This window comes from Xenopus tropicalis, chromosome 8 (genome assembly GCF_000004195.4).
Source record: "Xenopus tropicalis strain Nigerian chromosome 8, UCB_Xtro_10.0, whole genome shotgun sequence".
Classification (NCBI taxonomy): Eukaryota; Metazoa; Chordata; class Amphibia; order Anura; family Pipidae; genus Xenopus; species Xenopus tropicalis.
The window spans coordinates 59108794-59124718 of record NC_030684.2 but is presented as its reverse complement, the minus strand read 5'-3'; the positions used below and the strand labels follow the sequence as shown (position 1 = coordinate 59124718).

At 36.4% G+C, this 15925-nt stretch overlaps 1 protein-coding gene across 2 annotated transcripts in view; it reads left to right on the top strand.

The window, feature by feature from the left end:
- il1rapl2 (interleukin 1 receptor accessory protein like 2) overlaps positions 1 to 15925 on the top strand; it is a 423225-nt gene that overhangs the window by 198158 nt on the left and 209142 nt on the right. Inside the window, exons 1-2 of one of the 2 annotated variants that reach the window (XM_031890541.1) lie at positions 6063 to 6251; positions 10120 to 10393. In XM_031890541.1, the coding sequence (XP_031746401.1) occupies positions 6242 to 6251; positions 10120 to 10393 (284 nt within the window). In that variant the 5' untranslated portion in view covers positions 6063 to 6241. Of the gene's footprint in view, positions 1 to 6062; positions 6252 to 10119; positions 10394 to 15925 lie in introns of those variants that run through there. The other variant, NM_001078899.1, reaches the window with a different exon arrangement.

Below are 15925 nucleotides of genomic sequence, written 5' to 3'. Positions count from 1 at the left end.
TCTAGTTCAGCTTGGAGTCCCTTTACAACCAATGGCATGATTGATAGAAGGGCATGTAGCAGTGTTGTGCCTAAAGAGCAGCATGAGTTACCATACCCTCCTGTCCACAGTTCCACAGGTATATTCTTACAGCCTAAAGGCAATGATTCTTCACTTAAAGGGAAATTATACCTTGAATAATGTAGGTCTGTATAAAAATATATCATATAAAACTGTTCATCTGTAAAACCCTGCTTCATCTAAATCAACCATTTTCATAAAAATATATATTTTTAGTAGTACCGCACACACAGGGACTTAAAAAAGAAGAAAAAAGAAGCACACTTTTAGGGGCACATTTACTTATCCACGAACGCTCCAAGCATTCGTTCGATCGGTACTTTTTCGCCGCTTGCGTGACTTTTTGCTGTGCTATCCACAGGGGAGGAGGAGGCATATGGATTTAAGGGTACGTCTTAATATGACATAATATAATTCTTTCACATATGAATGATGGTGTGAGTGCGGACGAAGCATTTGGGTTTTTGCTGCACTACCACCATAGTGATAAAATGGGTGTGGTTTAAAGGGGGAGTGGTCAAAACTGGCTTCCATTAGCAGCCCTCCACCATTTATGAGAGAGATATTCCGGCCCTCGGCACCGCAGAAGTTGGATAGCACTGTTTTAAGTAGTATGTGCGATTGGGTAATCCTAAATAGAAAATTTAAAAAAGAAATGGTCGCCTCTTGGCACACATACGTGTTATGTCATATCAGCCAATTAATGGATAAAGTTCTGCCTTTTACTCCCACACTTCTCCCTTTTACAGTTAGAGCTGCATCCATCAAAAAATGGAGGCGCAAGGTAAATGGTGAAGGGCAATATTTATTGAGATATATACATATTCCAGTTTGGTAAGATACTTTAATTGGTCACTTATTATATAAACTATTTAACAGAAAGTCGCTTAGCATAGTGTCTGAATTGAAGCCTTCACTCTTTAAAATGTTAAATGCTTGCCAAGTGTAAGTTTTCATCTTGTGCACATGAATTTCCTTTCAATTTTTTTTTACTCAAACCAGGATCACTTTTCCAATTCTGGAGAAATTTCTGTGAAAAACTTATTACATAAAGCCTTAAATGCTTACATTTTTTTTTAAGACAGGACAGGTTTATTTAGCCTGGGGGACCCAAATATGATTAGTTTTATATTGCAAACGTATTTCTCCCTTCTCTTATGGTTGGGCTCCAGATGCAGATGTGGTGCACGAATAGCTTCGGTGACAATATGGAAGGTCCCAGGAGGGAGCCAGTCAGCTGATAACATGGAATTTCTGCACAACTTTATAGTTGTTGTGATTAAACCACTGGCCCATCTCAGAATGAGAAGCTGAATCAATACAGCACCTGTAAATTCCAACCTTTTGTCACAGCAAGCCTTAGGCACACATTTTCTGGTCAGTGAGTATAAAAATAAAGCATTTTAGGCAAACTCATGTGAAAATCCCTTTGTTCTATCTGTTTAGATGCCATGAAAAAAAGAAAAACTACTTTATATATAGCTATGGGTCCTGTAATCCAGATGGGTTTTTTCAGATAAGGAATCATTCTATAATCTATAATTTGGATCTCCATATCTATAGCATCAAAAAATAAAACCTTTTGGTAAAGGGGTATTTCACTTTTGAATTCCCTTTAATATGGACAGTGATATTTTAAAATAATGCAATTATGCTTAATTTTTAATCTTTTGTGGTTTTTGCATTATTGAGATTTGTATTCAGCAGGAATTCGAGCAGCTATTTGTTGCTAGAATCCAGTGTAGTCTAGCAAGCAAGTAGTGCTTGAAAAACTCTGAATTATGGAAAGGGCAACTCCCATAGATTCCATTTTAAGCAAATAATTCTAATGTGATTTTCTTTTACTCTAAAAATCCAACAGTACCTTGTACTTTAACCTAACCAATGTAGTCTAGCAAGCAAGTAGTGGCTGAAAAACTCTGAATTATGGAAAGGGCAACTCCCATAGATTAAATTTTAAGCAAATAATTCTAATTCTAATGTGATTTTCTTTTACTCTGTAAAAAACCAACAGTCCCTTGTTCTTTAACCTAACGAAGCTGCATGAATCCATATTGTTGGTAAAACAATTGGGTCAGACTTTTTTCTTCACAGTTTGTACTGACAACTACTTCAATATCAATTCTCAATATTGTGGGTAACTAAGGATTATCAATACTGGGTTAAGCCAATGCCATCTTTGCCCATAATATTTTAAATGATTTATCAAAAGGGTACATACTGGCTGTACTATTTCTAGTATAGGATTCTCTGATCTGCTGTTAACAAGGCTACACCGAAGAGCAGTACATTCTGAAAGAGTGCTGAGACAAACTAATGCACAGTTAACTAAGCAGGATGACCCCATTTGTTAAAGTAAATGGAACACACAAGGCACGGTATCATGGGATGGATCTCCCTTTATCATGTGATATCACAGGTGAGGACAGCTTACCCCCTGAAACACCAAGGAAATTACTTTAGTAAACAGACCAATCTCTCTTGGTAAACTGCTGTCAGCCTGAGCATTGTGTGTAATAACATTCTGGCAATAGCCTTACCGGTGTTCTGCATGCATGTAGAAAAAATAGCACTATATGAGCCATGCGCCAGCCAGTTAATGGCAAATTTAGAGAAAGATAGGCTAAATGTGCTTATTTTCTGTCAGAGGACCTAACCTGGTACCCTGGTGTGAACTGTTTATCTTCAGCAGAATCAGCCCGATTACTTAAGTGCAAAGTCATGTAAGAGAGACCTGCTTTCTAAGGCATAGCCTGAGGGAGTAAAGTTAAGTGGCTATCAAAATCTAACCAGGAGGTTAAAAGTTAAATATTGCAAACGCTTCAAGTTACATCCTCAAATCATTAAATAAACAGGATTTTCAACACTATTGCTTTATAAAATTGCTTCAAACCATGTACTGTGTATACAGTATGTCTATACTGTACATAATTATAAATATGTATTTAGTATCATTATGCCACCTAAGGTATAACTGTACTCACGTCCTTGCCTAGCTGCCTCTCTTCCCCTTACACTAACTTTAGTACCAGCAGTGGGACCTGGCACCCCAGAACCAAATTGTCCATATTTACTTTTAGCAATGTTAACCCATTGGGATCTGATTTACTGCCATAGCATCACTGCCAGAAGAAAGCAACTTGTCTACTCAGAGACTGCTGTATCTACCAGCCAATATATGACTGAATAATAGGTGCTCTGATGCAACTGGTTGTGGTCTACTGGTCATACTCTAAAGACCTATATTTTAATGTTCCATATATACCATTCATCATCTGTGCGGTTGCATTTGCTGTGTTTAAGTGCTGCACTAGTTTTATTATGCTAATTGGAACTACTGATTTGGAGATAGTTTACACTTTTTTTTAACCCATGGGATATAATGGTTAATGTCAGATTTAACCTGTTGAACACTTTTTCTCATTTTACACCCTAAAAACTATTTGCATAAGGAAAGATAATGTAATTCTAATCAACTTTCCAAGATACAAAGGAGGAAAAGTAGAATCACCAATGGGTGATTAAAGCTGTTAGACACCCCCTAGTGATTCTAGTTGCTTACTTTGTCCTATCACCCCTCTTCTTCAAATAATGCATTAGCCAGTTTTGCCCTTTAGGCTCCACTTTGTTCATAATCACTAGTATATGAGGGTTTAGAGGACAGAAATGTTAATGATTTAATAAAGTTGAATTTTTTGAAAAAGTACATTTTGAATAGCCCCCTTCTTATAAAAAAAACTGTTTGGCTAATAATAGAGGGTGCAGCACCTGTCTTGATTCTAATTACCCATTTCTGGCTTGCATAAAACAAATATATACTGGAAAAGTGTGATTTTCCCCGCATTAGATTTCTCTGAAATTCTGACTGAAAATGCTGACTTCTCAGTATGGTTTGCATGTAGTTAATAACTGAATCCTCCATGTAAATCGTGTAGTATTTTGTCAGTGTATTGATTCACTTAGGTTCATGCTGCTCAGCTCTACTAAACAACTTAGTTTAATATTATTTGATATCTGGATCAACCTCTTTGAGCCCACAAGGTCATTAAAGGTTGATGGATGAGATCAGGATTCAATGTCTCTTTATCAAGGATCTCTGCCTTCCTGTAGCCTAAAGGACATATGAATTATAAATCAACTTTCTCCAGTCAAGGTCAAAGAAAGCAAAGTAGCATTTCATGTTGAGTGTATTTGTCTCAAGAAGTGTTTTTGACAAAGTAGATACATTTCACAGGAATGTGGTAATTCAGAATCTTAGAAGCACTGGTCCATCAAGTCAGTCTCTTATAATCGTGACTACTTATGTTGCCATGGTACAAGGAAATGTTATGACTTGTAGGAATTGAGCTGTCATACTTTAAGTCTACATTGAAACCAAAGTAACTGACTCGGCCTCTAGAAAGTGTGTAACAAAGTATTTTTGCTTTTAAGTTAAAGGATTTTTCCCTTTAAAGTTAATTAGAACATGCCTGTGTTTGATGTTATTTCCTTTGTCATCATATATTTACCTTTGCAATCACAAGCGCTGTAATTCAAGCAAATGGCCAGGAGGTGCATGCCATTACTGCAGGAAACTTTATGCCCTATACATTATTAACGTTTAAAAATGATGTACCAGTTTAATGATCAAGCATGTAATTATAGCAAAGTAAATTTTACTGATGGTTCCCAGTAGTCCTGAACACGCTTATAAATACAGAATATTTTATGAAGCCAAGTTATAGTACATCTTATACCTTTTAACTATTTGATGGGCAGAGAATTTGCATGAAGTGTCCTTAATCGTACTATTTCTGTGTACAGTTCTAATTCGGTATACAGGTATGGGACCTGTTACCCGGTCCTGGGGTTTTCCAAATAAGAAATCTTTCCATAATTTGCACCACCATACTATAAGGGGCAGATTTATCAAAATGTGAGATTGAGAGTTCACCATAGAAAAATACACCCACTTTCTATTACGTATGGGATTTTTAGAAGACTTATCAAACGGTAAACCCAATTAGAGTTTTTCTTCCAATAGGGGTTAATTATATTTTTGTTAGGATCAAGTACACGTTGCTGTTTTACTATAACAGAAAAAGGGAAATAATTTGTAAAAAATGTAATTATATGATTAAAACTGAGTCTATGGGAGATGGCCTTCCCTTAATTTAAAGCATTCTGGACAATGAGGTTTTAAAGATAATGGATCCCATACCTGTACTACATTTTTAGTTTTTATAAATTGACATACAGTATATGACAACTGCAACAGAGTTTACTTGCTTTTCATATTTCATTATCATCATCATTCATTTATATAGTGCCAGGAAGTTATGCAACTCTTTACATTAATTTATAATAATCAGTTAAATATTTAAGAAACAAGGGTTACAGTGTAAAATATAGGAAAAAGGGCCCTGCTCGCAAGAGCTTACAATCTTAAGGGCTAGTGTACATTTGTAACTGTGATGGAGTGAATTTAGCTAAAAAAGTTTGTTTGTCTTTAAATGTTAATTTTACTGTCCAGTAACTCATAATTAAGTATTTCAGTGTGTAAATAGCTATGTGTATAATCTGTGTATATGTATATGTGGTATATATGTGTTAAAAGTGGAAACAGCATTAGCTTTGGTTAACAAACTGAGGCCTACTTTATTTGAAGCATGTGCCTCAGCTGTGCTGGATTTATGTTTTAAATGGTGCTGAAACAACTGCTTATAGAAAGCTATGTTTGCCACAAGTGTATATAAAAGTGTGTGCATAAAACTACTTTGTTTCTATACAGAACATTGCAATTGCATGTATAAAGTAAAGTTTAATAAAGCACTTACCTGGAGCTCTCAGAGAAGCCACTTCCTAAAGGGGTGGGCTGCCTCTCTGAATGAATATTTATAGAGTAGATGCTGACCACCGGGGGCAGCATAGAGCAGTTTGGAGGCTTTAAAAGCTGCAGACTGGTTTATTTTGGGAGTCTGTGTTAAGCCTTTGTAAGAGGCAGTTCTAGAGTTCCTGGAGTTTGTATGCAGGGTTATTGTTGACTCCCTGATGGTAAAAGTTTGTATTGCACCATTGCAAAAACTGTTTTTTTTTCTACATGTGATAAAAAATAAAGCACAATATTTCCGCTGAAGATCTGTCTGGCTACTGAACCTGCATGTGCCCACTGACAGTAACATAAGGAGGTTGAAAACAATTGATGATTTATGGTAAGCTGATGTCAGATCGGTCAAGATGCATTGAATATTCTTCTCTAAACAAAATCACTTTAACCTAGTCTTTGGGGGCATTTTTAGTGACTTGAGCACTGCCTTTTTCAGCAACTTAGGACTGCCTGATATTATCCTATAGGTATAAATTCTTTGTTATAAAGATAGATTCTTATCCATAGAGCATGACTGAATTGCTGCTTTTTGAAGAGAGGGGAAAACAGTAAGAATAAGTTATCTTTAACCGGTTAATTGACACTTCTCTATGCAGAAACAAAAATATTGTTTGCTGTCTTTTAATAAAATTACATATATTACTTTTCCAAATATTAGCATTCTTTTTTAATATTACACCCCGACCTATTGTGTGACAGTTCTTGACACAATCGTTTTTACTTATTGTTTCTAATTGTTTTTAAATATCATACATGTAATTTAAGTCAGTGTTTTGAGTTTCAAAAGTTTACATAACTAGAGAGAACTTAAGAAGGTCTGTAGTTGTACAACCCTCTAGCATTGCAGTGCTTCATGCGGTACAGCTGCTTCTGCCACATTTAGTCAGTTAATCCAGATGTGATCAAGTGATATTATCATGAATGGCATAAACCGATGAAGGATTCTCCTGAGGACTGGTATAAGAACATCTGTCAAAGAAGATGTTTCCATTAAGCATGGTGTCTTAATGTATCTTATGAGTAGGAGATGGAGGAGGTGTCTGGAATGAGCTGCTTTTTCTGTTTTGTTAGTAAAGGAATTACAAAAATATCTATGCACAGGCATATGATATGCCTTTCGGGTACAACATTTAATTTTTTTTTTTTAATTAAAGCTGTCTATGGAAAACTATATATCCTAAAGCATGTTTATTTTTAACCCCCCCTCTGGAAATCTTTGAGTTGCCTCTGGATATTCCCACTATAGCAAAAGTGTCAGTCAAAATGCTAAACTGGCATAGCCTTTACAGTATTGGCCCTTCGGTACTCCCTGAGGACAATAGTTTAGAATTTGCTATAATATTAATCAGCTTTGCATGCAAAAGAAAAAATGATGTCCATATCTTTATTTAAAATTTTTAGGTCATTATACAGTATGTACTTATGCACCTGCAAAAGATACAGTTTAGATTATTTATAAAGCATTTATTATTTAAAGCTTTGCAGCCAATCAGTAGTTTGTATTTTTAAATACAGAATTTTGCATTCATTAATGCTGCATCAGAACTGTGAAATAGATTATTTCGACCACGCAATTCAAAAATAATAATAGTATCGGTTGTATGATTAATGCTTGTCATGTTATTACTGGTATCTTATAACAGCCAGCACATTTAAATGTCAAATATTATTAGTATAAGCATGCAAGAGAAGCAAAAATGTAATTTACTAAGACCCCTTGCTATTTTTCTATTACTACACACAGCGCCGGATTTAAAATCCGAGCGCCCGGAGGCCACCCAACGCAGCCGCCCCCCGCGCATGCGCAACTCGCCCAGAGCACGCATGCGCAACTCACCCCCCCCCCAGCGCACGCATGCGCATTTTTGCGGGCGCCGATATGAACACATACGGAGCAGCGGGGAGAGGTCCCCGCTGCTCCGTATGGGAGCAGAACTTCGGTGCGGCGGGGCGGCATGCCGCCCCTAAATGTTTGCCGCCCTAGGCCCGGGCCTTTGTGGCCTCGCCACAAATCCGGGCCTGACTACACATGCAGAGTATCCATAATTTTAGGATTTGGTCAGATGTCAAATGCTTCACAACAGATTCAGCCAAATATGCCACAAAATCCTAACACAATTTGCATACAAGTATTTAAACACATCTGAGCTCAGTAGTCCAAACTTAATTTCTACATTTGTACTCCTGTGAATGATAATGCAGGGGTAGTGTGCGTTACACTAGGCTTTTAACACCCCAATCACTTAACAGATAAACCTCTCCCAGTTCTATTGTGGGTTTTTTTTGCGAATTTAATTGGAAATGTCTACTTTTAAATTGAAGCAAGGATCCTATAATTTTTAAAAATGTGATTTTTAGTACCATATTTTGCTTTGGAAGAAACAGTATGCCAGCTTGTACACATACATGCCTCCTTGCTATTGGCACTGCTAGAGTTTATCACTATAAGGCTTGTTTAAAATGGAGGATCAATGGATTCCTGTACTTAATTCTTGTTCAATCCCTTATCCACCTTGTCACTCAATTTTTAACAAGCCCTCTAGTGATAAACATTTTTGATAAGTCATTGCAGGTAACCCTGTGGTCTCTTAAACCAATCCATAAAAGTGAGCTTACTTTATATACTATAGGGGATTTCTTATCAGGGAAAGGGAAAATATTACTACATTATAAGCCTTTGTCACATAAAATAGGTAAAAAGAGATGAAAGTCAACCCTTAATTATCTTCTTCAAGCTTCTGATCCTGAATAATGCTTAGCTGTTATCTTGGAAGATCATTAAAACAATGCTAAGACATGGTCTTTACCAATACATGATACATTTCTTCAATGCTCGTCTTCAAAAATCCTCAGATAGACAAGCTAGGAATCTAATGCTTGGTATTTTATAGGCAATTAGGGGTTTATGTGCGGTGTTTTATCAAGAGACACTTTCCATTTGATTCCTGTAACTGGATGCTTATCTTGTGACGTGGTTGATTGTCTGAAATAGAATCACTCAACCTCCTATTAGATAAGGTTTTTTCTTTAGCATACGTGGACACCACTGATGATCTATGTGATAAACATGCAGAGATTCTAAATAAAGCATTTAAATATAAATACAGTACAATAATAACATGTAACTAGTTCTTAGTGTGTGGGACTAATTATTGACATTATGTTCACATAAAAGGGTATAGTTTGTTAAATGCGAACATACCACATGTGGCGATCATGCCACATATATTCATTAACTCATGTTATTTTGAGGTTACCCGTGTTTATAAGCTAAACTATTGATATAAAATCCAGAGATGTGCCATACATGTATCCTGTGAAATTGTTAATGAAATGCATTAAAAACAGAAGAAGCCATACTTAGGGGAAGATTTATTAGGACACGAACGCTTGGAGCGTTCATGCAAACGCTCCAAGCGTATTTCCGCCGTTTTTTTGGCACTTGCGCGACCTTTTCGTATGCCCGTGTGACTTTTTCGTATGCTAGCACGAAAAATTCGGAAAGGTTCTGCCGCTGTTTACAATCATTTGGTACGAAAATTTCATTACTTTCGGATCGCCAATATGATATTATCATAACTAATACAATTTTTTTCGTAAGCATTTTCGTGATATTTGCAATCTTCAGAAATTATCGTATCTAATCTGAATTTTTCCCATTCGGGATTCAAACTCGCGTTTTAATGCTGTAATAGTGTAATTGTGCTGTAAACACACTATGAAAATTTAACCCTTCTGGTGTAAGCAAGCCCTTTTAAGTAAACTGTTTATTATTAGTGCTTGTCCAGGAACCCAAGATCAACTGCTCATTTAATTTCATGGTTTTAGGCCAGTGTTTGCTTTGTGGTGCTTTAGCTGAGAATCCCAGGCAGGGCACTACCAGTAAGGAATTTGTTTGTTCCCCCATGTTTGTGTGGGTTACCTCTGGGTACTCTGGTACTCCAAAAACATACAGGCAAGATAATTGGCTTTTCGGTAAACTGACCATACTTTGTGTATGTGACTGTGATAGGGACCTTAAAATATAAGCTCCACTGTGACAGGGACTGATGTCAATGATGTATAATCTCTGTAAAGTGCTGTGAAAATGTGTCCACATTGTTATTAAAAGAAAAAACTGTCTTCCATGTTCTGTTAAAAGCACAGCCTTTTTATAAATTAAACTTTCCTTTTATTTTTTTTTCTTCTTTTAGTGGACGGCTGCATTGACTGGTCAGTGGACTTAAAGAAATACATGGGATTGGCAGGTGAACCTGTGAGAGTGAAATGTGCCCTCTTCTACAGTTACATCAGGACTAATTATAGCATGGCTCAGAGTGCTGGTCTCAGGCTTATGTGGTATAAAACCAAAGGAGATCTGGAAGAACCAATCATATTTTCTGTTGTTAGAATGAGCAAGGATGATGATTCTATATGGATTCATACAGCAGAAGTGCAAGACGGTGGACTCTACACCTGTGTTCTAAGGTATGAATGTGAGAGAAATAACACCAGTTTATCATTCTTAAGTAGATCATTTTTTCACACCATACCCCTATTTATTGTGGCATTGTTTCTCAAGCTGCTTCCCCTTACATACCACAATCAGAATCCATAATTCATTACTCACACTCCAAAACTCACAAGCTGTCTCACAGCTACTAAACCATATTTTTATTTCCACATCACCATTAAATCCTTCATCAGGTTCCATGCTTCCTCCATTCTACACCTGATATTAAAATAAAAATATAATTTTAACAGGTTAAACTTCTTATATTGTACATTCTTGCAGAGACAAATGTTAAGTTATAATATCTGCAATTGCAGCGTGTATGCGATTAGCTGAACTGATTACCAATCATTATTACCAATGATTATACATTTATAAATGTACGATAGCTCGAGCAATTATAAATAGCTTGAGCGATTATAAATAGGCCCCTAAATGTAAAGATCATGCATTAGTAAATGGAAACTGATAAAAATATACTTATATTTGGTTGCATTAGAGCTGCCTAAAAATAAACAAACAAAACATTGACGATAAAATAAAACATGCATAAGTACAGGTATGGAACCTATCATTCAGAATGCTCGGGACTTTGAGTTTTCTATATAAGGGGTCTTTCCTTTGTTTGGAACACAATAGTTTAATGGGCAGATCTATCAAAATGGGAGATTAGAAGGATTCACCCACTTTTCTACCAAAAAAACATTTAAACATCAAATAAGCCCAATAGGATTGTTCTGCTACCGATATGGATTAATAATATCTTAGTTGGTATCATGTTTTATTATTGGAGAGAAAAGGGAAATGTTTTTAAAGAATTTGAATTATTTGATACCCTATCTGTAATTCAAAGCTTTTTGGGTAACGGGTTTCCGGATCATGGATCCCATACCTTTATTATTATTATTATTATTATTATTATTATTAGAGAGAAATTCATTTAATCTACTCCGTAGATGTGAAAATTACATTCCAAATCAACTTGGAGTTCAGAGTCAAAAGCCCTTAGTTTGGCATCTCATGGCCATATGTAATCATGAAACAAGTGACTCCACAAGAGAGCTTCAGTGCAAGAGATCCTCCAAATGCTTTGGCTACTTACTGAAAGAATGAGCTTTGGCCAAATCAGTCTAACGGCACATGGTCTGCCATTAGTCAAGACAATAATGACTATAGGGAAAAAAAGCACCGTAAAAGCATAAAGTAGTTTTATTCCCATTATGTAAGGTACATATAGTCAAATATACACATTCCACACTATGTTGCATTTAATCATGGGCATATGCCTATGATTAAGTGCTCATGTCTATGATTAAGTGTAAATTATTGGTTCAGTTGCTAAAAATGATTTGTCAGTGCTATTAATAGGAAAGAAGTGCAACAGACCTAACATGCTATTTTTTCCAAAGAATGTGGCATCTGTAATTGAATGTAGTTTTCTAAAAATACAGAGGGGTTAGTAATGAATTTTTTCCAAAAAAAAACAAACAAATCAAAAGCTTCTGTGTTGTTTTGTGCTGTTTCTTGCATTATATTTCAATAGTATACTAATAATCCACAGCATTTTACACTATTTGTTCATCAGATTTGTTGTAGCACCATTTACTACATTTCTCACTTTGTAAGCACATTTTAAATGAACTATAATTGTCATTGCTTTAGATACATTAGTTTAACATGGTTAGAAATGCTAAATCTGTCTGACAATCTGGGGTTATAGCTTGATAGCTGAATAAGGTTGATGGGCATTGTAGTATTACAAAAGCTGAATATCAGGTGGACTGATGTGCATACTCCTAGGAGGGATTAAAACTAAAAAACTCTTAAAATTATTCCTCCTGAATTTGATCCTTGAGATTGTGCCCCTTTAATGAAAGTGTATGTTTTTTTGTGTATTTATGTATATATTTCTATATATATTTATTTATTTTGTGTAAAACTATGAAAATGCATTTTTATATTTAAATCAATGTGTAAATTATATTGTTGTATCATATAAGGAGGCCCTTCTACTCCTGCAGTCTAGTCTGATGTAAGGAAGGACACAGGAGTTTATTCAGCTTTTATAAGTTAGAATATCTGTTTTTTAGATAATGTTAACTTCTTCCAAACAATATGCCACAGCTGCGGTAGGTGAAACAGATAAACCCAGTAACCTCCTGTAAGTAGAGCTTAGCTCATATTCGGAAGAAGATTTTGTCTCAATCAGCAATACAATACGGGAAAATATGTGTTTGTTTTTATGGTGTTCTTATTGGCTAAAGCCTTTAACACTAAAATAAAGCCAGGTGGACTTTTCAAGTTTCAAAGTGCTTTATTTTGTAATATAAATCCAATTTAGCTATAGAAAAGTTTTTGTATTTCTCATGTTTTCTGGCTCAATTCCCTAGAGCAGCACTAGAAGTTGGGCTGCTGTCTTCTTCCAATAAAAGTAGTCTGCTGCCTGATTTTCACAGCTGTAAAGGGAGTCTCAGTTGGGTGGTTTGGCAGCTCATTCACTTAATAAATTATGTTTTTAAAACAAAACCATCATCTAAGATATTAGGACTTGGGGATCACAGGGATGCTGTTAGAAACTTCTTAGCACCTGTATTCCTTAAATTTCTGCTTATGCAGTACCTTAACATCATTGTGTTCTCAGACCAACAATACAGTTTGAGATGGGAAAGGCAGGCTGAGGTCAGTGGTAGGCAGCAGGCAAACAAGGTTGAGTAAACAGGTCAGAGGTCAAACCAAGGGATCCACAGAAGATGGGTACCTGGTGGGGACAGGAGAACTGGAGCAAGGAACCAGGCAGGAACCGCAGGAATCACAGATAACAGGCTCAGGAACAACGATGATAAAACAAGGAGCCAGCTTATAAAGCCCCTTAATTGCTTGACCAACAACACTTGTGATTAACAAGATGGGTGGAGACAAAAGGGGAAACAGGCAAAGATGCTGGATGCACATCAGGGCCAAACACTGCTTGAAGAGCTTCCTGTTGCTCAGTGGGTTAATGCAGTCACAGTTCAGTACATTGTCCAAAGTTCGATTCCCCACAGATCCTAACAGTCTCTTAATCAGTTGTCTCCTATTACAATGTTTCAACAGTTAGAACCAGCAGTGCAGAAAATAGCAAGGGACCAACAAATATTATGATCAACAGCCCATCGATTCTTAACTTAGGGGTCAGGACCCACAATTGGGTCCTCATACTGTATAGGTTGGGTATCCAGGAGCCCCTACTTAAAATGAAAAGTTCGGCTACAATATACAGTAGTAACAAAAATATGTGTATAGTTAATTCTAATCCAATTGACTCCCAAACTCCCAGACTGATGCCAGCAGAGAGGCTTATTCTTGACAAACATTTTTCCGCAGGCTGACGAAATTTGTAGAAATTTTTTATCTCATTTGTTATATAGAGTTAATTCATTCTACAGAGTTTCTCTATATTAGTATCCCAAAACCATGTGTCCATACATATTAAAATATGTAGTTCTTTTAAAAGTGTGCCTGCTTTCTCTTGTCACTGTACACAAGTATATAATTCATAATTCAACCACTTAATAATACTGGAGTAGCAGGTAAGCATCTAGTTATTATAAATTGGGATGAGGCAGAGAAATGTTAGTGGAAGATTGGAATATTAACATTATTAGTGGGTGGAAATCCTGTAAAGTAGTGGGTGCTGTGAAGGAAACAGTAGGCAGGGAATGATCTAACAGAATATAAAAAAGATAAAAGAAAAGGTCTACAAAACATAACATAGGTAATGAGACAGGCCATGGTGCTGCTAGAAACTGATAATGTCAGATGTACACTAATAGAAAAAAGAATCTTTCTAACAACACACTAAATAGAGAGTAAGTAGATAAGAATAAGGTCACCGCAGTAATAAATAAGCAGAACAAACAATGGTGTAGCGTATATATAAAAGCTGGCTTTGACAACATCTTTAAGCCTTATCAAGGACTATACAAAAAGCAGACTCACATACAGTTGTCTGATGCAAAATGCCCACAAGCGCATAAACAAAAAGGAAATGGCAGTGTTCGATCCATATACTGGTATAGGCGCAGGAAGCTGATACCGCATGGGGTGTACCCTCTAAACCCCTTATCTGTGCAGGTGTGTTAACCAGAAGCAACAGAAAATTGCATGGTATTGCCCATTTTGCAATAAGACAAAGGTGTAACAGTGCATGTTAATTACAGTTTAAGAGAAGTGATATTTTGTAATTAAGGGGATTTATATTCAGTAATTTATCTTTTAGTTCAGTTTATCCTTAGTTAAAATTGCCTCACCTCTTCTACAAGTCTTAAGTGGAGTTAACCTTTATATGACAAGTGGGAATATATGGAATTACTAAATGTATTTATATGCTCATGCCCTTTATTAAGACCAATAAAAAATGAAGTAAACTCTATCACTGCCACAGGTATAAATATTCTCAACAAGGAAAGTGTAAATAGACACAATATGCTGCACATATATCACACTTAGAACACAAAAATGACAGTCAAATAAAACCAGGTACAGAAGAACAGGAACAGCACCTCTTGTCTTTGTAGATTAAAATGCCTTTATTGCAACATTTTTTTGGGGCAAACAACAATAGCAGCAACGTTTCAGGTCACAAGACCTTTTATCAAGCTTGATAAAAGGTCTTGTGACCTGAAACGTTGCTGCTATTGTTGTTTGCCCCAAAAAAATGTTGCAATAAAGGCATTTTAATCTACAAAGACAAGAGGTGCTGTTCCTGTTCTTCTGTACCAGGATATGCCGATGGAAAGTGGCCATTGGGGAACCTGCACTACTTCTAACTAATCACAAGGCTTGGTGCTGACTACTACTCTCCAAGTCAAATAAAACCATACAACTGTACTTCATAAAATACTATCAATAAAACACTCTTAAGGGTTCAGTTATGGCAGATACCGCATTTGCACTTGCACAAATTTCCCAGCACTCAAATTCCGTATAAAACACAATTTATTAAAGGTACTGCACTGCTTGTACTTCTGTATAGTTGAACATGTGCCACTCAGTCCTCCTTTCTCCCGTTCCAAATCAGTGCAGTTGCACCTATTGAAGCAGAGGAACCCTGGAGCTATTGCCACCTCTGGACCAGAAGTTGCTCCAGGGTTCCCTCAGACTCACGTGTAAAGAATAGGGCATCACACTTGTGAGAAACACCAGAAATGACACCAAGTGAACTTCAGGTGCAGTATCCCCTTGCAACCACAACAATACTGGAATTATGGGGGAAGATGCTGCTTTATTGTAAAAAACATGGCCATTGCGCTTGAAATGGCACTTTGCTCACTGCACTTACAGATATAAACTAGAAAGGGAAGTTTGAGAACAAACTTCATGTTGGGTTGAAAAATGTGAAGTCACTGAATGAAATCTGATCTGTTGGCCCACTTTTTCTAACCTTGGACCACAGTTATATAGTAAAAGCCACTGTGCAATGTTTGGGGGCCCTGGTTTTAATAGTGTCTGAATGGCAGCAATTTAAA